The sequence below is a fragment of the Cervus elaphus genome, chromosome 9 (genome assembly GCF_910594005.1).
Source record: "Cervus elaphus chromosome 9, mCerEla1.1, whole genome shotgun sequence".
In the NCBI taxonomy this organism is placed as follows: domain Eukaryota; kingdom Metazoa; phylum Chordata; class Mammalia; order Artiodactyla; family Cervidae; genus Cervus; species Cervus elaphus.
In genome coordinates, this window is record NC_057823.1 from 41,735,324 (window position 1) to 41,756,689 (window position 21,366).

The 21,366-nt window shown below is 40.4% G+C and overlaps 2 protein-coding genes and 1 pseudogene across 2 annotated transcripts; 1 reads left to right on the forward strand and 2 right to left on the reverse strand.

The window, feature by feature from the left end:
* Nucleotides 1-1,716: 1,716 nt before the first annotated feature.
* On the reverse strand, nt 1,717-2,649 carry LOC122700751 (olfactory receptor 2M3-like). The gene has a single exon (XM_043913809.1). The coding sequence runs from the start codon at nt 2,647-2,649 to the stop codon at nt 1,717-1,719; it is 933 nt and encodes a 310-aa protein (XP_043769744.1).
* An 11,362-nt stretch (nt 2,650-14,011) lies between these two features.
* Nucleotides 14,012-17,021, forward strand: LOC122700752 (annotated as a pseudogene).
* Nucleotides 17,022-20,167: 3,146 nt separating this feature from the next.
* Nucleotides 20,168-21,100, reverse strand: LOC122699986 (olfactory receptor 2M3-like). Its single transcript, XM_043912496.1, has one exon. It carries the CDS (start codon nt 21,098-21,100, stop codon nt 20,168-20,170), a length of 933 nt encoding a protein of 310 aa, XP_043768431.1.
* Between the last annotated feature and the right edge of the window lie 266 nt (nt 21,101-21,366).

Below are 21,366 nucleotides of genomic sequence, written 5' to 3' on the forward strand. Positions count from 1 at the left end.
TTATGCTCAAAATCCTAGGCTTCAGCAATGCCTGAATGGAGAACTTCCAGATGTATAAGCTGAGTTTCAAAGAGGCAGAGCAGCCAGAGATCAAATTGCCAAGATTCGTTGGATCACGAAGAAAGCAAGGGAGTTCCAGGAAAACATCAACTTCTGCTTCATTGACTACACTAAGGCCTTTGACTATGTGGATCACAACAAACTGGAAAATTCTTAAAGAGACGGGAATATCAGACCACCTTACCTGTCTCCTGAGAAATCTGTATGTGGGTTAAGAAGCATCAGTTAGAACATTACATGGAACAAATGACTGGTTCCAAATTGGGAAAGGAGTACAATACAGTATATTATCACCCTGCTTATTTAACTTCTTTGCAGAGCACATCATGTGAAATGCTGGGCTGGATAAAGCACAAACTGGAGTCAAGATTGCCAGGAGAAATATCAACAACCTCAGATATGCAAATGATACCACTTTAATGGCTGAAAGTGAAGAGGAACTAAAGAGTCTCTTGATGAGGGTGAAAGAGAAGAGTGAAAAAACTGGCTTAAAACTCAACATTCAAAAACCTAAGATCATGGCATCCAGTCTCATGACTTAATGGCAAATAGGAGGGGGAAAAAGTAGAAGCAGTGACGAATTTTATTTTCTTGGGCTCCAAAGTCATTGCAGATGGTGACTACAGCCATGAAATTAAAAGACATTTGCTCCTTGGAAGAAAAGCTATGACAAAACTAGACAGCATACTAAAACACAGAGACATTACTTTGCTAACAAAGGTCTGTATAGTCAAAGCTATGGTTTTTCCAGTAGTCATGTAAGAATGTGAGAGTTGGATCATAGAGAAAGTTGAGTGCTAAAAAGTTCGTGCAATTGAATTGTGATGCTGGAGAAGACTCTTGAGAGTCCCTTGGACAGCGAGGAGATCCAACCAGTGGATCCTAAAGGAAATCAACCCTGAATAATTATTAGAAGGACTGTTGCTAGAGCTATAATACTTCGGCCAGTAGATCCCCAAATAACCTGACTGCAAGGAACTTTTGCGTCTTCTGTTTCATCTGCAGTTTTGTACTGACAGACAGACTATAAAAATGTTCTGGCTGTTTTTGAGATTTGATACTTTGGCTTATTTAATGTACAATTTCAAGAAGGCACAAAACTCTTTACATTGCTTACTAACATAAGATAGACTGAAATAGAGTTTGTATTATAATAAGTAACTAGTAGTTAGTGCCAGAAAACATTGGACTTTACTGGTAGCTGTGATAGTACAGATGATAAAGTGAAACCCAGAGAAAGAAATAACATTGTCCAGGTTGCTCAGCTCCTACCTGTCAGACTCTACCTCTGACCTATGTACCACATTTCAGTGGACAGTGAGTTCTAAATCAGTTCTCACTCCTTGCTCACTTTTAGCATGCAGATCAGAAGAAAGACTGTCTCCGGCAATTCTGGGGAAAAGGTAAAAATGTATTTATGAGCCTTCACTGCATGGAAATAGGAGTGTTCATGGAGGAAAGACTCATTGTGAAACTGATAACTACCATGTTTCCTCGACATCTTCCATCCAAATGCTTTCAGGTTACTCAGCTCATAGCCTCACCCCAACCAGCCTGAAGGGGCTGATGAGTACAGGGGAGGATGTGCCACAAGAGAATCTGAGTTGCAGAAGAAGGAGCAGAACAAGAGAGGAAGCCTCAGAAGGGTGGGCATGTCTACACTCTCCATGTCCCCAGGACCTTCTTAAAGGCCCTTATTACCTCCCTGTTCCTCAGGCTGTAAATGAGTGGGTTGAGCATTGGAGCAATGACGGTGTAGAAGGTGGAGATGGCTCTGTCTTCTGCTGCTGTCCTAGCAGAAGCTTTCTGCATGTAGTTAAATAGGCCACCCCCATAGTAAAGACCCACCACAGTCAGGTGCGAGGAGCAAGTAGTCAGAGCCTTCTGTTTCCCCTCAGTGGAGGGCATGTTAATCTCAGCCATGAGGATCCGGACATAGGAAGCCACAATGACCCCCAGGGGCAGCAGCATCATGACTACACAGCAAGCATAGATGAGGTCCTGAAAAAGCGAGGTGTCTGCACAGGAGAGCCGCAACAGGGTGGGGACCTCACAGAAGAAGTGGTCCACTTGGAGAGAGCCACAGTAGGGGAAGCTGAAGACCATGCCCACATAAATTACACTGTCAGTCACTCCAACCATCCAGGATGCAAAGGCCATCAGGCAGCAGGCCTTCCAGTTCATGAGCACAGGGTACCGCAGCGGGTGACAAACAGCCACATACCTGTCATAGGCCATGACTGCCAGGAGGAAGCACTCAGCACTACCTACCGTGACCACTAAGAAGACCTGAGTGGCACAGCCACCCCAAGAGATGAACTTATTTCCCGAGAGGAAGTTGGCTGCCATCTTGGGCACCACTGTGCCCATCATGGTCAGGTCCATGATGGAGACCTGACTAAGAAAAAAGTACATGGGAGTGTGTAGGCGCCTGTCAGCTTGTATGATCAGAAGGAAGAGGATGTTGCCAGTCAGAGAAGCAGCAGAGGCCAGAAGGACAAGGGAAAAAAGGAAGAAGTCAGATGGTGAGTAGCTGAACAGACCCAAAAGGATGAAATCTGACAGGGAAGTATGGTTCCATACATCCATGGCCTTGAGCCTAAGGAAAAAATAAATGAGCAAACATAAGAACAAAATGACTAACCTGGCATCTCCGTTGTACAAGGAAAATAACCTCCTCTGGTTTCTTCTAAAGGACAGTGCTCAGCCCTCTGTTTTAGCCCCATCCTTTCCTCCTACAGTGAAAATCCATTTCCTCTCCACTGTCCTCAGTATTTGAGCTTGTTTCTCTTGAAAGACTAGGGAGCAGGCCCCCAGAGGGAGAAGGTCAGAGAATGCAAGGGAGACAGAGAAGGACTTTTAATTAGCAAGTGAATACCTAGAGATTTAGGGAAGGAGAGTATAGATTTAAGAAGATATAGGGGAATAAAATTTGTCACCCCAAAATGTCACTTTGGCTTTTGGATTATTTCAAGCTGAAAACAATCAAGACCTAAAAGACTAAAGAATAAGCTTCAACCCTCCCCCTAAGTGCCTAAAAGAATTTCAATAAAAGACTTGTCCCAGAATAGACCTATCATCAGAGAGGTCTGCAAAGAACATGGATTTAGAGTGTATGTGTGGGGGAAACTGTGGGCAGAGTCTGCTCTGTTCCAGCAAGGCCCAGCAAACATTTATTTACCAAATTTTGGGTTTTCATCCCCATGTCCATTGTCTTCCTCCCATTTGAAGTCCCAAACTACTACCCTCAACATCTTATTTTTCTTGAAAGCTGAAGATGGTATTTAAAATGAGGGTTTTAGCCCTTTTGGTGAGTTACTCAGGTTTCCTGAGTCTCTCTCAGGTATGTATGTTCTTAAACCTTTATTTGATTTTCTCCTGTGAATCTGTCTCATGTCAATTTAGTTCCTAGACCAGCCAGAAACTAGACAGGTGGAAGAAAATTTCTTCTTCTCTGATTTGGAGAAGTGAGTACTGGGGATAGAGAGAAAGAGAGAAGGATGTGGGAAAGGGGTGACAGCTGTAAATATAATTTATATTTATAAATTGAAAGTAAAGGGATAGATTCCTATCCTCACTTTACTTAGCAATTACTTAGAAAACGTATACTTGTAAGCTCCTCATCTCTCTGAAATGTATGTAAACATTTTAAGAGTAAAATAAGAATGTTTTCCCAGGAACCTAGAACCCATTTCTTGGAAACATAATTGTCAAAAAAGATAGAGTCCTTACCTCCCAGGCTCTGCAGGCAGGCAGGAGCCTAACTTCAGCAGGCACCTTGCTCCAAGCTGCAGAACTATCTCTTGTCATAACATGTGAGAAGTTGGCATTTCCTTTGGATGAAGACAAGTAACAAACACAGAGAGTCACACCAATTACCAGGTGAATCTAGAATGAACTCCACGTGACAAATGGTGCTGTCAGTTCCTCTTCCTTGAGGACTATTGTTGTTTTTCTTGAGAGCATGCAAGTAATAAGTACTCACTGCCTGGCTGTACAAAGGGTTACATATTCCTCTGTCTTTGCAACCTCTTAGCTGATCCCTGTAACACACATCAAATTCTGCTTTAATGTTTATTCAAAAATAAAACTGCTTTCTGGGCTTCCCTGATGGCTCAATGGTAAAGAATCTTCCATCCCTAGCCTGGCAAGATCCCACATATTGCAGAGCAACTAAGTCCTTGTGCCACAACTATTGAGCCTGTGCTCTAGAGCCTGGGAACCACAACTACTGAATCCCACATGCCCTAGAGACCATGCTCCACCATCAAAGAAGCCACTGCTGTAAGAAGTCTGAGCACCTCAACGAGAGATTGTCCCTCACTCGCTGCAGCTACAACAAAGCCTGAGCAGCAACCAAGATCCAGCACAGCCAAAAACAAAATAAATAAATAATTAAAAAAAAAAAAACTGTTTTCTTTCTCTTCTACCTTTGTGGCTATGTTTTAAGAGTAGGGAAGAGACTGACTTGGCTTTTAATTATATTTTCCCAACACAGCAGGAACTGCAACAGAGTTGTGACAAAACAGTGCCATGTCAAATACACATGAGAACCTCAGAAATGCCTCTGGAAGTATGGCAGCCCTTCACCCTACTCCACTACTTGAACCGTGGGGTATGTGAGGGCAGGGACTTGGACATGACTGTCTCTCAGTTGTCCATCAGTCTCCTTAGTACCTAAACTCCTTTGACTCTAAACCGGTTAGAACCAATAACTGTTTTAAGAGGCAGTGACACTCACTGAATTTACCAAGGGAGGAATAGTCAGTGCCCACACCACAAGCGGTGGGTCTCCAGGGGTGCATTTTTGGAGTGCGCTGCTTCTATCTTGTTTGATGTCACAGTTGCAATTCAAGCATTCTCTCTAATAAAAACTGGAAAGAATGTCAAATAGAGACAAAGACTATCGAAACAGTTTCCATTAGGAAGATAATTATGAATAGAAAAGATAGGAAGAATGAGATTCCTAGAGTCCGGTGGTCATGACTGGGGGGTCATGCCTATGTCTGTCTCTAAGACATTAAAGAGAATGTTTTCAAAAATGTGCACATCTTGGTTCCACCACAGGGATTGTGGGTACTGGGTCTGGATAGGGTCTCATCATATGATTTTCTGAAAGATCCCCAGGTAATTCTAATGAAATACAGGTTTACACACTGGTATAGGTCAATGTGCCTGCACAATGCCATTTTCATCTTAGCAGAGATGAGATAAATGTCTAGAATCAGGGGATCATGGCAGGAGACAGGGAAATCCTACGACATAGTGAGTTACAGAGATATACCAGCCAAGAGAGCGAGAGAATAGTTCAAGGAGGTAGAGTCCTGATCAGCACAAGCAGGGATGAAGCATAGCCATGGATGCCAGCCTGGTGGGGGCACACTTGAGGCAATGACACAACAGGTCTGTCATCCTACTTTGGAACTGAGTCCAGAGACTGGAGAAGAGTAAGCAATGAGAGCAATTTTGCTCAAGAAAACTAAGAATACCATCTTTCAAGTCTCTGACTTTGGCAACAAGGAGGTATCTTTGTATCCAGCCTGACAGTCTATAGACTGAAGTTTGAAGTCAGATCCACTTCTTCCCCTTCCCAGTCACCTTTAGTCCCTCACCTGTTTGGTCTTTCCTCACCCCTTTCAGCACGTACCAAGCCCATTCAGATCCCCAGAGATCACCTTCTACTCCACCCAGTGGAGTGTAGCAAAGATGGGTCAGACCTAAGAAGTATGCAAAGATCTAGTCCTCAGAACAATGCATGAGCAAGTTGTCATCCGAGAAAGACTCTTACACAGAGTCTCCTCCAACTCCACAGCTCTGACTAAAAATTTTACAATTAACCATCCAAGATATTCTTCTGCCTCTTACAAAACTGATGAGCTCATATCCCAGGTTTATACCTTCAGTTGGAGAGCAGATATCTTGGGAGACCCAATTCAGTACATAATGACCCCAGGGGATGGACAGAAACTCTACTTCAAGGAAGAAGCCAAAATTAATGAAATGGCTATAGGACAAAATTTATTCCCCATAACCCTGGATCTGAAAAATACCCCAGAGTCCCACCTAAACAAAGGAAAGAGGCACACATGAGACATCCCTTGACACATCCACCTATGCTTCCCTCGGGGTTCTTTACCCTCACATCACCCATAGGGGCTGGGAGAGAATGTGATCACCAAAGAATATCAGAGCAAATGTCTAGCTCCATTCTGAGAATTTAATCATGAATGATGAGAAGTAGAGCTTAGTCAGTTCTGCAAATCTTGTATTCAACTGATGTCCTATAATTTTTCTACTCAATTATTGGTTGTTTAATTCAACAAATAATTATTGAACATGGTGGATTTAAATGAGGACCAGCCAAATGAGAAAAGTAAAAGCTACTTATTCAGAGTTTGGTACAGCAAGGAAATCAGTCCTGATCACTTGCATTTTGGCAGAGACTCTATGACAGGCACTCTACCTTTCTGAGTTCTTCACTGACTTTTGTAATAAAAGACCAAGAAAAAAAGAAACAGACAAGAAAAAAAATTTATTACCACGAATACATGCAGATCTTCCCAGGTGGTGCAGTGGTAAAGAACCTGCCTGCTAATGTAGAAGAGGCATGGGTTCAGTCCCAGGGTTGGGAAGATCTCCTGGAGGAGGGCATGGCAACCCACTCCAATATTCTTGCCTGAGAATTCCATGGACAGAGGAGCCTGGAGAACTACAGTCCATGGGGTCACAAAAAGTTGGACATGACTAAGCATACTTTATGCATAACTAATGTATAAACATAGGAGATAACCCAGGAAAGTGCATAACTCTGAGATGACTTAGCATTCAGGCTTAAACACTATCTTAATTGCAAAAGGGGAGAGGGGATATAGGCCTATTAAGGGAAAACACATGATTTTTAGGAAAGATGGGACTTAGAAGGGTAGAGAGGAGATATAGATAGTTTCTGACAAAGTTCATCTGGATGTGGTGTCACTTCTAGTCTCTTTCCCTATGATGAGAGTCAATTTTTCATTTGTGTTAAAACTCCTGGGGAAGGGATTAATGACAACTACACTTGTTTTGGAGGATATGTCTCTAGACCCACAATAGGAGTTCGGAGAAGGCTTCTTCCTACCTTCACTGTGTTTCAAGTTCCTTTCACTCAAAATAATCATTACAGAAAAGTGGAATATTTGGGAGTATCGTATTATCTTCCCCTCTAAGACAAATAGTAGACAGAGAAATAACTAACAGAAGAAAGAAAGATCTTCCTGGTTTGTCACCTACCAGCATGGAATTCTCCAGGCAAGAATATGAATGGTCTCCGTATTCATAAATTTGGACTATGAAGCAAAGCTCAGAAATAGTATTGCAGCAATGTTAAATTTCCTGCTAATTGGCAGAAGGGATGGAGCCAGAAAACAGAGTGCTCTCAATCATTGGTTAGCCAGTGTCTTGATAGAGAAAATTATAAATTTGTTATATTATACCTGAATTGATACATCATTAAATCAGACAGTAAACTGTGGAAGATGCATATTGTAAATATTACAACAGCCACTTAAAACTAAAAATGAAAGAAAGTGGTATACCTAAAAGGTGAGGGGAAAAAATGGAATGCCAATTTTGGTTCATCCAAAAGAATGTCAGTAGGAGAAATCATTTTTGTAAATGAATAGCAGATGATAGAAGTGGAAAACAAGGAGAAAAATGTTAGATTTAAATTCAACCAGAGCAATGACTACAATAAATATAAATGAACTAAACATTTCAATGGAAATGAATATTTAGCCAGAGGTTTAAAAAATGAATAAAGCCTATGATACGGTACTTTTTATAAGCAACTCACTTTACAACTAAAGAATAGATAAGAAAGTGAAAGAATAGAGAAAGATATACCTTACAAACAATAATCATGAGAAACCTGGTGAAATTATATTAACATCATGAAGGCATGAGAAAAGGAAATTAGCAGTAACAAAAATATTCATCTCATAATTATATACAATTAATTGTAATTACAGGTGTCGATCAAAAAGACCTACATAATTTACTCCCACAACACCTAGGTGTTAGTAGAGGCTAAGTGGAGAAACTGTATTTCCATACCCACCTGTCACTAATGAGGTAGTAACCCCCCTTTTATCAAGTGGAACACTCTTAGAGGAGACCTACAAAAATTAAAGCCTGAAAACCACAGCCTTATAATACCCCAAATGTCCAAGTTATGATCAAATATCATTCATGATATCAAAAATCCAGGAAAAACTCAAACTAAATGAAAAGACAACAGATGCCAAAATTGAAATGATGAATATGTCAAAATGCATGAAAGATCTTAAAGCAATTATTATAAAAATGCCTCCATAGGCAATGAAAATACATTCAAGACAAATGAAAAAAAGATCTCAACAAAGAAATAGAAGATAAAATGAAAAACAAATGAAAAATGTTAGAACTCAAAGTAAAATATCTGAAATTTAAACCCAGTGGTTGTACTAAAGAACAAAAAGGAGAAGACAAAGCAAATAACCAGTGAATTAGAAGATAATATAAGAAGAAGTACCTAATGCGAACAATATAAAGAAGATTGACTAAGAAAAGAGGAACAGAGCCTCAGGACATGTCTGCACTATAACAAAAGATCTAGCAATCAAGTGATCAAAGTTCCAGAAAGTAGATGAAAGAGAGTGGAGCTGAAAAAGTATGCAAAGGAAATAATGACTGAAAACTCACAACATGTGGCAAAGAAATAAATGAATAACCAAGAGCTTTAAGAAGTTGCAAAAACCTCTAACAAGATAAACCCAAAGCAATCCAAGAAATGACATCATAGTCAGACTTCTGAAAATTAAACAAAATGAAAATTAAAGTAGTGAGTGAGAAAGGACATATTACATACAGTGGAACAAATCTTCTGACAGCAGATTTCTTATAGGAAACAGTAATGGACAGAAGGAAGAGACACAACGGTATTTAAGTCCTAAAAGAAAAGAATTGTCATTTGATATCTTATGAAAATATATTTTAGTAAAGAAAAGGAAATAATTTAAGAAAACTAAGAGAATCTGTTGGGAGGAAATCTACTCTAAAAAAAATGACTTAAAGAATTTTTCTAAACAGAATACAAATGATAAAATAAGGATTCTTAGAAAAAATAAAGAACAAAAATATGAGAAATATTTTAGTTTTCTAAATTATGTTTGAAAGATGAAGAAAAATATTACTTTGTCTAATGTGGTTCTCAATAAATTTAGGAAATACTTTAGAAAATTAAAAATGCATTGGATAAAGGGACATAAAGGGAAATAAATTTTCTAATTGACTCCTATGGATAAAATGTTAATATTGGTAGATTTTGAAAAGCTATGTGTATAGTTCAATACCTAGAGGAGTTGCTAAAAAAAAAGGTATGCAAAGAACTACAATAAAAAACACTTAAGGTAAATAAGGATGAAATACTATAAGAAAAGACTCATCAATATGCTGCTTATAAGAGACTAACTTCTGAAGTAAGGGCACACAGACTGAAATTCAAGTGATGGAAAAGGATAGTCTATGCAAACCAAAACAAATAAAGAAGCTATGTAGCTACTTACATTGGACAAATACCCTTTAAAACGAAGACTATATTAAGAGACAAAGAAGGCCATTACATAATGGAAAAGGGGTTTCTAACAAGAGAACATAACATTTGAAAATATATATACCTAGAAAGTAGGAGCATCTAAACACATAAACCAAATATTATAGATCTAAAGGGACAAATAGAAAGCCATACAACAATAGTAAGGGACTTTCATATCCCACTTACAGAAATGGATAGATCATTCAGACAGAAAATCAACACGGAAATATGAGCTTTAAATAAAACCTTAGATCAGGTGGACTAAATGAATTCAGAAGAATTTATGCAAAAAGTAACAATATGCATATTCTTCTCAAATGCCCCTAGAATATTGCTCAGGATAGATCATACATTAAGCCTCAAAAAAAGTCTTAAAGTTAACAAGATGAAATCATATTAGGTATCTTTCCAACCACAATGGTATGAAACTCGAAATTTATTACAATAAGAAAACTGAAAAACATAACAAACAAAAACCTCACAGATTTGTGGTTTTGAACAAAATGCTACTGAACAACCAATGGATCAAAGAACAAATCAAAAGAAGCATTAAAAATACCTTGAGACAAAAATTAAAAGGGGACATTCAATACACTGAAATTCATGGGATACAACAAAATGAATTCTAAGAGGAAAGTTCATAGCAATAAACACCAACATTAAAAGAAACCAGAAAAAAATCTCAAATAAACAATCGCACTTTACAACTCAAGGAAGGAAAAAGAACAAAGGAGACAAAATACAATAGAGAAGAAAAGATGACAATCAAAGCAGAAATAAACAACATAGATATAGAAAAGACCACTGACACTATGAACCAGTTTTATTTAAAAAAAATGAATTAAATTGAAAAAACTTAACCCAGACTGGAATGCAAAGTCAAGTGGGCCTTAAGAAGCATCACTGCGAACAAAGCTAGTGGAGGTGATGGAATTCCAGTTGAGCTATTTCAAATCCTAAAAGATGATACTGTGAAAGTGCTGCACTCAATATGCCAGCAAATTTGGAAAGCTCAGCAGTAGCCACAGGACTGGAAAAGGTCAGTTTTCATTCCAATCCTTAAGAAAGGCAATGGCAAAGAATGTTCAAACTACCACACAATTGCACTCATCTCACACGCTAGCAAAGTAATGCTCAAAATTCTCCAAGCCAGGCTTCAATAGTATGTGAACCGAGAATTTCCAGATGTTAAGCTGGATTTTTTATTTTGCACTGGTCACAGCAAACACTCTCTTCCAACAACACAAGAGAAGACTCTACACATGGACATCTCCAGATGGTCGACACTGAAATCACATTGATTATATTCTTTGCAGCCAAAGATGGAGAAGCTCTATACAGTCAGTGAAAACAAGACTGGGAACTGACTGTGGCTTGGATCATGAACTCCTTATTGCCAAATTCAGGATGAAATTGAAGAAAGTGGAGAAAACCACTAGACCATTCAGGTACGACCTAAATCAAATCCCTTATGACTATACAGTGAAAGTGAGAAATAGATTTAAGGTACTAGATCTGATAGACAGAGTGCCTGATGAACTAAGGACGGAGGTTCGTGACATTGTACAGGAGACAGGGATCAAGACCATCCCCAAGAAGAAGAAATGCACAAAGGCAAAATGGCTGTTTGAGGAGGGCTTACAAATAGCTGTGAAAAGAAGGGAAGCAAAAAGCAAAGGAGGAAAGGAAGATATTCCCATTTGAATGCAGAGTTCCAAAGAATAGCAAGGAGAGATAAGAAAGCCTTCCTCAGCAATCAATGCAAAGAAATAGAGGAAAACAACAGAATGGGAAAGACTAGAGATCTCTTCAAGAAAATTAGAGATACCAAGTGAACATTTTATGCAAATATGGGCTCAATAATGGATGGAAATGGCAGGGATCTAACAGAAGCAGAAAATATTAAGAAGAGGTGACAAGAATACACAGAACTGTACAAAAAAGATCTTCACGACCCAGATAATCACGATGGTGTGATCACTCACTTAAAGCCAGACATCATGGAAGTCAAGTGGGCCTTAGAAAGCATCACTACAAACAAAGCTAGTGGAGGTGATGGAATTCCAGTTGAGCTATTTCAAATCCTGAAAGATGATGCTATGAAAGTGCTGCACTCAATATGCCAGCAAATCTAGAAAACTCAGCAGTGGCCACAGGACTGGAAAAGGTCAGTTTTCATTCCAATCCCAAAGAAAGGCAACGCCAAAGAGTGTTCAAGCTACTGCACAATTGCACTCATCTCACACGCCAGTAAAGTAATGCTCAAAATTCTCCAAGCCTGGCTCAGCTATATGTGAACTGTGAACTTCCAGATGTTCAAGCTGGTTTTCGAAAAGGCAGAGGAACCAGAGAGCAAATTGCCAACATCCGCTGGATCATCAAAAGAGCAAGAGAGTTCCAGAAAAACATCTAGTTCTGCTTTATTGACTATGCCAAAGCCTTTGACTGTGTGGATCACAATAAACTGTGGAAAATTCTGAAAGAGATGGGAATACCAGACCACCTCACCTGCCTCTTGAGAAATCTGTATGCAGGTCAGGAAGCAACAGTTAGAACTGGACAGGGAACAACATCCTGGTTCCAAATAGGAAAAGGAGTATGTCAAGGTTGTATATTGTCACCCTGCTTATTTAACTTCTATGCAGAGTACATCATGAGAAATGCTAGGCTGGAGTAAGCACAATCTGGAATCAAGATTGCTGGGAGAAATATCAATAACCCCAGATATGCAGATGATACCACGTTTATGGCAGAAAGTGAAGAAGAACTAAACAGCCTCTTGATGAAAGTGAAAGAGGAGAGTGAAAAGTTTGGGTTAAAGCTCAACATTCAGAAAACTAAGATCATGGCATCCGGTCCCATCACTTCATGGCAAATAAGTGGGGAAATAGTGGAGACAGTGGCTGACTTTATTTTCCTGGGCTCCAAAATCACTGTGGATGGTGATTGCAGCTATGAAATTAAAAGATGCTTGCTCCTTGGAAGGAAAGTTATGACCAACGTAGACAGCATATTAAAAAGCAGAGACATTATTTTGCCAACAAAGGTCCACCTAGTCAAGGCTATGGTTTTTCCAGTGGTCATGTATGGATGTGAGAGTTGGAATATAAAGAAAGCTGAGTGCAGAAGTATTGATGCTTTTGAATCGTGGTGTTGGAGAAGACTCTCGATAGTCCCTTGGACTGGAAGGAGATCCAACCAGTCCATCCTAAAGGAGATCAGTCCTGGGTGTTCATTGGAAGGACTGATGTTGAAGCTGAAACTCCAATACTTTGGCCACCTGATGCGAAGAGCTGACTCATTGAAAAAGACCCTGATGCTGGGAAAGATTGAGGGCAGGAGGAGAATGGGACGACAGAGGATGAGATGGTTGGATGGCATCACCCATTCAATTGACGTGGGTTTGTGTGGACTCCAGGAGTTGGTGATGGACAGGGAGGCCTGGGGTGCTGCGGTTCATAGGGTTGCAAAGAGTCAGACATGACTGAGTGACCGAACTGAACTTAACTGAACTGAAGCTGGACTTAGAAAAGGCAGAGGAACCAGAGGTCAAATTGCCAATATCTGTTCAGATCAGTTCAGTCGCTCAGTCGTGTCCGACTCTTTGCGACCCCATGGACTGCAGCCTACCAGGCTCCTCTGTCCGTGGGATTTTCCAGGTAAGAGTACTGAAGTGGGTTGCCATTGCCTTCTCCAAAATGACACTACAGAAATATAAAGGATCTTACAAGACTGCTATAAACAATTAAATACCAACTAATTTGACAACCTAGAAGAAATGAATAAATCCTAAGGAATATACGACATAACCAAGATGAAAACATGAAGAAATAGGAAATCTGAACAGACTCCTTGGTAGTAAGATTGAATCCGTAATTTAAAACCTCTGAGCAGCGCCACCTCCCCCGCCGCCAGCAGGAGGTCTTGGGGTGAGGACTCCATCAGCATGCTGCGTGCTCCCACAGTGCACATAGTCTGCTTGAGTGAGTGGGTGGTGGCAGGCCTCAGCCAGCCTTCTCTGACTGTTCCAGCTCTAAGTCTCCAGCCATGAAGTGGTTTGCTGCTGCTGCTGCTGCTGCTAAGTTGCTTCAGTCGTGTCCGACTCTGTGCGACCCCATAGACGGCAGCCCACCAGGCTCCCCCATCCCTGGGATTCTCCAGGCAAGAACACTGGAGTGGGTTGCCATTTCCTTCTCCAATGCATGAAAGTGAAAACTGAAAGGGAAGTCACTCAGTCGTGTCCGACTCTTAGCGACCCCATGGACTGCAGCCCACCAGGCTCCTCTGCCCATGGGATTTTCCAGGCAAGAATAGTGAAGTGGGGTGCCATTGCCTTCTCCCATGAAGCGGTTTAGTACCCAATTAATAGGAGCCACAGCGCCACCGAAAGCCTGCAGCAATGAAAACCTGAACAGAATTGATATGTCTTAGGATGATACCATCAAATTGAATCGAAAGGAAGGAAAGAGGCAGAATTTCCTGAGATTAAATAGAAGACTTCAGCAAAGTGGTGCCAGGCAATTCAGAATGAGAGTAAGATGGGCTATTCAACAGAATTCTGGTTTTGGTAAGAATAGTCTGAGCCGTAGAAGAAGAGTGATGCCTGGGAAGAGACGTCCTTATGGAGTTATCACTGGTCTTGCATCTAGGAAAGCAACTGGAATTCGAAAATGAATTAGTCCTATGAATCGACCACCTCTAAGTGACAAGAATATAGAACGATATTTTCCAACATTAAAAAGGAAGGTAAACCTTCTGAGACTAAATGATGTGCAAGGATAACCGGTTGCAGCTCTCAGGAGACCTACACAGATAAATAGAAAAAATTACATTCCAGCCGGTTTTACCAGGAGTGGAAATGAATTAAGTCATCAGAAAGACACTCATCAGGGAGTTTTTCTTTTCAGAAGAGGCCTGAAGGTTCAGGCCCAGTTGAATTCAGAACAACTGCTAGATGATGTAGTAGCAAAGAGAACTCGTCAATAGAGAACTTCTACCATAAATGGAGGAATTTTGACTGTATCCATTGATAATCCAGGAGCAGAGCAGTGCTCAGTAACTAAGAAACCATGATCAACTTATACTGCTGTGCCCTCATTTGACAAAACAGGATCAATCTGATGTAAAGAAAGTTCCTAAAGGTGTCCCCCTACAATTTGAAATAAACAGTGTTGGAAAACAGACGGGGATGACTTTGAATGAGCTGTTTAGGATCTTGAAGGAACAGGCTCTACTACAAAGCCACAGTCATCAAGACAGTATGGTACTGACACAAAGACAGAAATATAGATCAATGCAACAGAAGAGAAAGCCCAGAGATAAACCCACGTACCTATGGACACCTTATCTTCAACAAAGGAGGCAAGGATATACAATGGAAAAAAGACAACCTCTTTAACAAGTGGTGCTGGGAAAACTGGTCAACCACTTGTAAAAGAATGAAAATAGAACACTTTCTAACACCATACACAAAAATAAACTCAAAATGAATTAAAGATCTAAATGTAAGACCAGAAACTATAAAACTCCTAGAGGAGAACATAGGCAAAACACTCTCCAACTTAAATCACAGCAGGATCCTTTATGACCCACCTCCCAGAATATTGGAAATAAAGCAAAAATAAACAAATGGGACCTAATTAAACTTAAAAGCTTTTGCACAACAAAGGAAACTATAAGCAAGGTGAAAAGAGAGCCTTCAGAATGGGAGAAAATAATAGCAAATGAAGCAACAGACAAAGGAGTAATCTCAAAAATATACAAGCAACACCTGCAGCTCAATTCCAGAAAAATAAATGACCCAATCAAAAAATGGGCCAAAGAACTAAACAGACATTTCTCCAAAGAAGACATACAGATGGCTAACAAACACATGAAAAGATGCTCAACATCACTCATTATCAGAGAAATGCAAATCAAAACCACAATGAGGTACCATTACACGCCAGTCAGGGTGGCTGCTATCCAAAAGTCTACAAGCAATAAATGCTGGAGAGGGTGTGGAGAAAAGGGAACCCTCTTACACTATTGGTGGGAATGCAAACTAGTACAGCCACTATGGAGTACAGTGTGGAGATTCTTTAAAAAACTGGAAATAGAACTGCCATATGACCCAGCAATCCCACTCCTGGGCATACACACCGAGGAAACCAGATCTGAAAGAGATACGTGCACCCCAACGTTCATCGCAGCACTGTTTATAATTGCCAGGACATGGAAGCAACCTAGAAGCCCATCAGCAGACGAATGGATAAGGAAACTATGGTACATATACACTATGGAATATTACTCAGCCATTAAAAAGAATTCATCTGAATCCGTTCTGATGAGATGGATGAAACTGGAGCCCATTATACAGAATATAGTAAGCCAGAAAGATAAAGACCAATACAGTATACTAACGCATATATATGGAATTTAAAAAGATGGTAACGATAATCCTATATGCAAAACAGAAAAAGAGACACAGATGTACAGAACAGACTTTGGGACTCTGTGGGAGAAGGCGAGGGTGGGATGTTCTGAGAGAACAGCATTGAAACAAGTACACTATCAAGGTTGAAACCAATCACCAGCCCAGGTTGGATGCATGAGACAAGTGCTCAGGGCTGGTGCACTGGGAAGACCCAGAGGGATGGGATGGGGAGGGAGGCGGGAGGAGGGATTGGGATGGGAACATGTAAATCCATGGCTGATTCATGTCAATGTATGGCAAAAACCACTACAATGTTGGAAAGTAATTAGCCTCCAAGTAATAAAAATGAATGAAAAAGAAATAAAAAAATAAATTCAATACTGGTAAATTTAAAATATTAAAAAATAAAAGAAATTATCAACAAAATGAAAGGACAACCTGCTGAAAGGGAAGAATATCTGAAAATCATATACTGGATAAGGGATTAATATCCAAATTATATAAGGAATTCACACAACTCAATAGTAATAAACCTTAACAGACCAATTAAAATATAGGCGGAAAGATATGAAGAGATATTATTCCAAAGAAGATACAGAGATGGCAACCAGCACATTCTTAATATCACTAATCATCAGGGAAATGCAAATCAAAATCAACTCACACCTGTCGATATGGCTGTTAAAAAAGAAAAAAGAAGTGTTGGCAAGGATGTAGAGAAAAGGGAACACTTGTGCACTGTTAGTGGAAATGTAGATTGATATAGCCACTGTGAAAAACGGTATGGAGATTCCTCAAAAAATTTGAAGTAGAGCGACTTTATGATCCAACAGTTCTACATTTAGGTATTTATCCAAAGAAAATGAAAACACTAACTCAAAAAGATATCTAACCCCCCTGCTCATTGCAACATTAGTTGTGACGGCCAAGATGTGAAAACAACCTAGTAGCTCATTATTGGATAAATGGATAAAGAAAATGTGAAATGTGTACACACACACACACACACACACACAATTGAATGTTATTCTGCTATAAAAAAGAGAAAATCTTGTCATGTATGAGAACATGGATGGACCTTGAGGACATTATGATAAATGAAATGAGTCAGATGGTGAATGACAAATACTGTATTATCTCATTTATATGTGGAATCTAAAAAAGAACAAAATCAAATTCATAGATACAGTGTATGGATTGGTGGTTGCCAGAGGTGAAAGTTGAAGTGCTGGAAAAATGGATGAAGAGGGTCAAAATGTACAGCCTTTCAACTATAAAATAAATATGTCTTGGGATGTAAGGTACAGCATGGTTAACATTGACTATAGTCAATTATATTATACCATATTGCATATTTGAAAGTTGTTAAGAGAGTAGGTCTTAAAGTTGTTATCAGGGGGAAAATTTTTGTAATTACATGGTATCCTATGTTAGCTATGATTATTGTGGTGATTATTTTGCAATAAACACAAATATCAGATCACTATGTTGTACACCTGAAACTAATATAATGTGCTAATGCCATTTATATTGCTAAAAAAAAATGAAATATGAAAAACACTTTCCAAAACAAAAGAAACCTCTAAATTTTAAGTATATCATATTCAAATTGCAAAAAATCAAAGATAAAGAGATAATGGGATTCTGACTTCTACTTGAAAAGAAGAAGGAAATAAAATGGGGAAAGGAAAGCACCGAAAATCATACCACTCCTATTGTTCTGATCATCAGTTCTCTTCCACAAAGACAGAAATCACATCAGGCCATTCTGACAGTTCTACTGTAAGCTAGAAAGTTCTCTTGGCTTGACCTCCAAAATGTACCAAGACTAACTATACTCAACTATACTCAACTCAGCATATGTTATATGCTGTAACAACCTATAATGGAAAATTGTCTGAAAAAGAATGTATATATATATATATAGATATAGATAGATAGATATACTTTTCTGAGTCACGTTGCTGTATACATGAAACTAACACAACATTGTAAATTAAGCATACTTCAATTTTTTAAAAAAGATGAAAAAAAAGTACCCAGAACCTGCTCACTTCTGCTACAGTCTGCATTTTTTCCCATTGTGATCCCAGTGTCATCATTTTTCACTTGAATTACTATAGGATTTTTGGGTGAATCATACAGACAGCCAGGTTGATTCTCTTTTTTCTAATGGAGGGGGCAGATCATAACTCCTCCTTACTCAAAATTCTGTCTCTTCACATAGCCTATCAAACCTTATGAGATGTGGGCCCTGTTTTCTAGCCAGCTTTCCCTCAGCCTATCCCTGGCTTGCTTTGCTCTAGAACACTGTCCTCAGCCTTTGCTCAGTCATCCCTTCTGCCTAGAACATTTTGTATCAGTAGCCAGACCCCAAACTCTCCCAGGGCTGAGCTATGCTCTTTCCTTCACCACGGTGTATGCATTCCACCCACTTGGTTGCCAAAACTCCACAGGCTCTAAGGATATGCATGCAAGTCTCTTGGAAGCAGTATGATTGAAAAGAGATTTTAGGTCCAGTGTGTTCAGGGAGATATTTGTAGAAGACATAACTCAAGAGATTATTTCCCAAATCCCTCCAGAGCTCTTGAACTAAAAACCTGATAGAAGCCAGTTTCTGCCAGGGTTTTATCCTCACACCTCATTTTTCTCCCAACTGAGTTAGGAGATAAATGGGCCCAGGAGTTGAGCTGCGAGAGTTTGTCAAACTGGAATTTTATTTTTCTTAGACACTCCAAGCACAAAGTTAATGGCAGGACCTGAACTGTGCTGGAGTAAAGAGATAAGAGGACCACATCTCTCATTCCTGAGGTCAAGGAAGTCTCCTCAACTACACATGTGCAAAAAGACTCCGAAGGAAGGAGGCATCATCCCATAATATGTGTTGTCATACTCCTTTGCACTGGAATCCAGCTTAGCAAAAAGATGCACACGAATATCAGGGAGGATCCTAAGGAAGTTCAGATGTGGAAAAAAGAAGTGAGATATTTGGCCAGAGGAGAACAAAGACCCAGAAGAATTGCTCCTAGATGAATGATTAGTCACTTCTTTACTGTGCTCCTCCTCATTAGGGAAGATGCCCATACCCTTTCTCTCCAGGTATGTATTTCTGCCTTGCCTCTGTCTTAAATAAATAAACTGCTTCTCTCTGTGCTCCCCCACATGTTGTGTTGTGCTAATAATAATACACTTTGTACTTGTTTTTACAGTTTTTACCTCTGTGAAATATTGTTGCTTTCAAATGGGGCAAGATCCAGAGCAACTTTGCTTCTAGCCTCTCTACCCCGGTGGATGAGTATCTAGGATTTCTGGTTTCCATCTAGACTACTTAGGTTCAATTCCTGGGCAGGGAACTAAGGTCCTGCTTCAGAATTGCTAAGTGCCACCTCTCTGAGATCATAACCTTGGTGTTGATGATAAAGAATCAACCTGCCCCCACCCCTCAAATGAAATGACACACTTGTAATCTCTTTACCTTTCATGGTGTTATTCTTAGAGGAAGACTATGAAGACATTCTAGTCTTTACACACTGATTCTTATATTTAATGTACAATTTCAAGAAGGCACGAGTCTCTTTCCATTGTTTAATAACAAAAGAAACATGTTGGACTTACTTTATTGGTGCAGATGATAATGTGAAGCCCAGAGAATGGAGTAACCTTGTCCAAAGTCACACAGTTCCTACAAGTCAGACTCTACCTCTGACCTTTGCATCACATTTCAGTGGGCAATGAGCTCTGAAGTGGTTCTCCTTCCTCACCTTTAACAAGAGTTCAGAAGAAAGATTGTCCCTAGCAATTCTGGGGAAATGGTAAGTAATATATATCTATGGGTCTTCATAAGATGAAAATAGAGGTGCTCATGGAGGAAAAATTCATTGTGAAACTAATTACTACTATCTGTTTCCTTGACATCTTCCATTCAGTCCTTTCAGATTGCTCAGCTCATAGCTTCACCCCAGCCAGGCAGAGAGTTCAATTTGTTCAGAGGAGGAAAACAAGCCACAAAAGAATCTGAGCATATAGAGGAAGGAGAAGAACAAGAGAGGAAGCCCCAGAAGGGTGGGCACCGTCTACACTCTCTATCTCCCCTGCATCTTCCACATCTTCTTCAAGGCCCTCATTACCTCCTTGTTCCTCAGGCTGTAAATGAGTGGGTTGAGCATTGGGGTGAGGATGGTATAGAAGATGGAGGTGGCTCGGTCTCCTGCTGGTGTCCTAGCAGAGGCTCTCTGCATGTAGCTAAATATGGCTCCCCCATAGTAAAGACCCACCACAGCCAGGTGGGAGGAGCAAGTGGTCAGAGCCTTCTGTTTCCCCTCAGTGGAAGTCATGTTAATTACAGCCATGAGGATCCGGGCATAGGAAGCCACAATGACCCCCAGGGGCAGCAGCAGCATGATCACGCAGCAAGCATAGATGAGGTCCTCAAAGAAGGATGTGTCTGCACAAGAGAGACGCAGCACAGCGGGCACCTCACAGAAGAAGTGGTCTACCTGGAGAGAGCCACAGTAGGGGAAGCTGAAGACCATCCCTACATCAATCACACTGTCAGCCACTCCACCCATCCAGGATGCCAAGGACATCAGACAGCAGGCCTTCCAGTTCATGAGCACAGGGTACCGCAGCGGGTGACAAACAGCCACATACCTGTCATAGGCCATGACTGCCAGGAGGAAGCACTCGGCTCCTCCTACCATGACCACTAAGAAGATCTGAGTGGCACACCCACCCCGAGAGATGAACTTACTCCCTGAGAGGAAGTTGGCTGCCATGTTGGGCACAACTGTGCCCATTATGGTCAGGTCCATGATGGAGAGCTGGCTGAGAAAAAAGTACATAGGCGTGTGCAGGCGCCTGTCAGCCTGGGTGAGCAGGAGGAAGAGGATGTTGCCCACCAGGGCTGTAGCAGAGGCCAGAAGGACAAGGGAAAATAGGAAGAAGTTATATGGTGAGTAGCTGAACAGACCCAAAAGGATAAAGTCTGATAGCGAGGTGTGATTCCAGATGTCCATGGCCTTGACCCTAGGGAAAAATAAATGAGTAAACGTCAAAACAAAACAACTTCCCTGGCATCTCCATCATACACGTAAACTGTCTCCTGTTTCTTCTAGAGGACAGTGCCCAGCCCTCTGTCTTATCCCTGTCCTTTCCCTCTGCAGTGAATTCCTTTTCCTCTCATTTGTCCTCAATGGTTACCAAACAAGATTTGATCCTTATTTCTCTTGAAAACTAGTTAGTACACCCCCAGAGAAAGGGACCTAAATAATGCAAAGGGAGA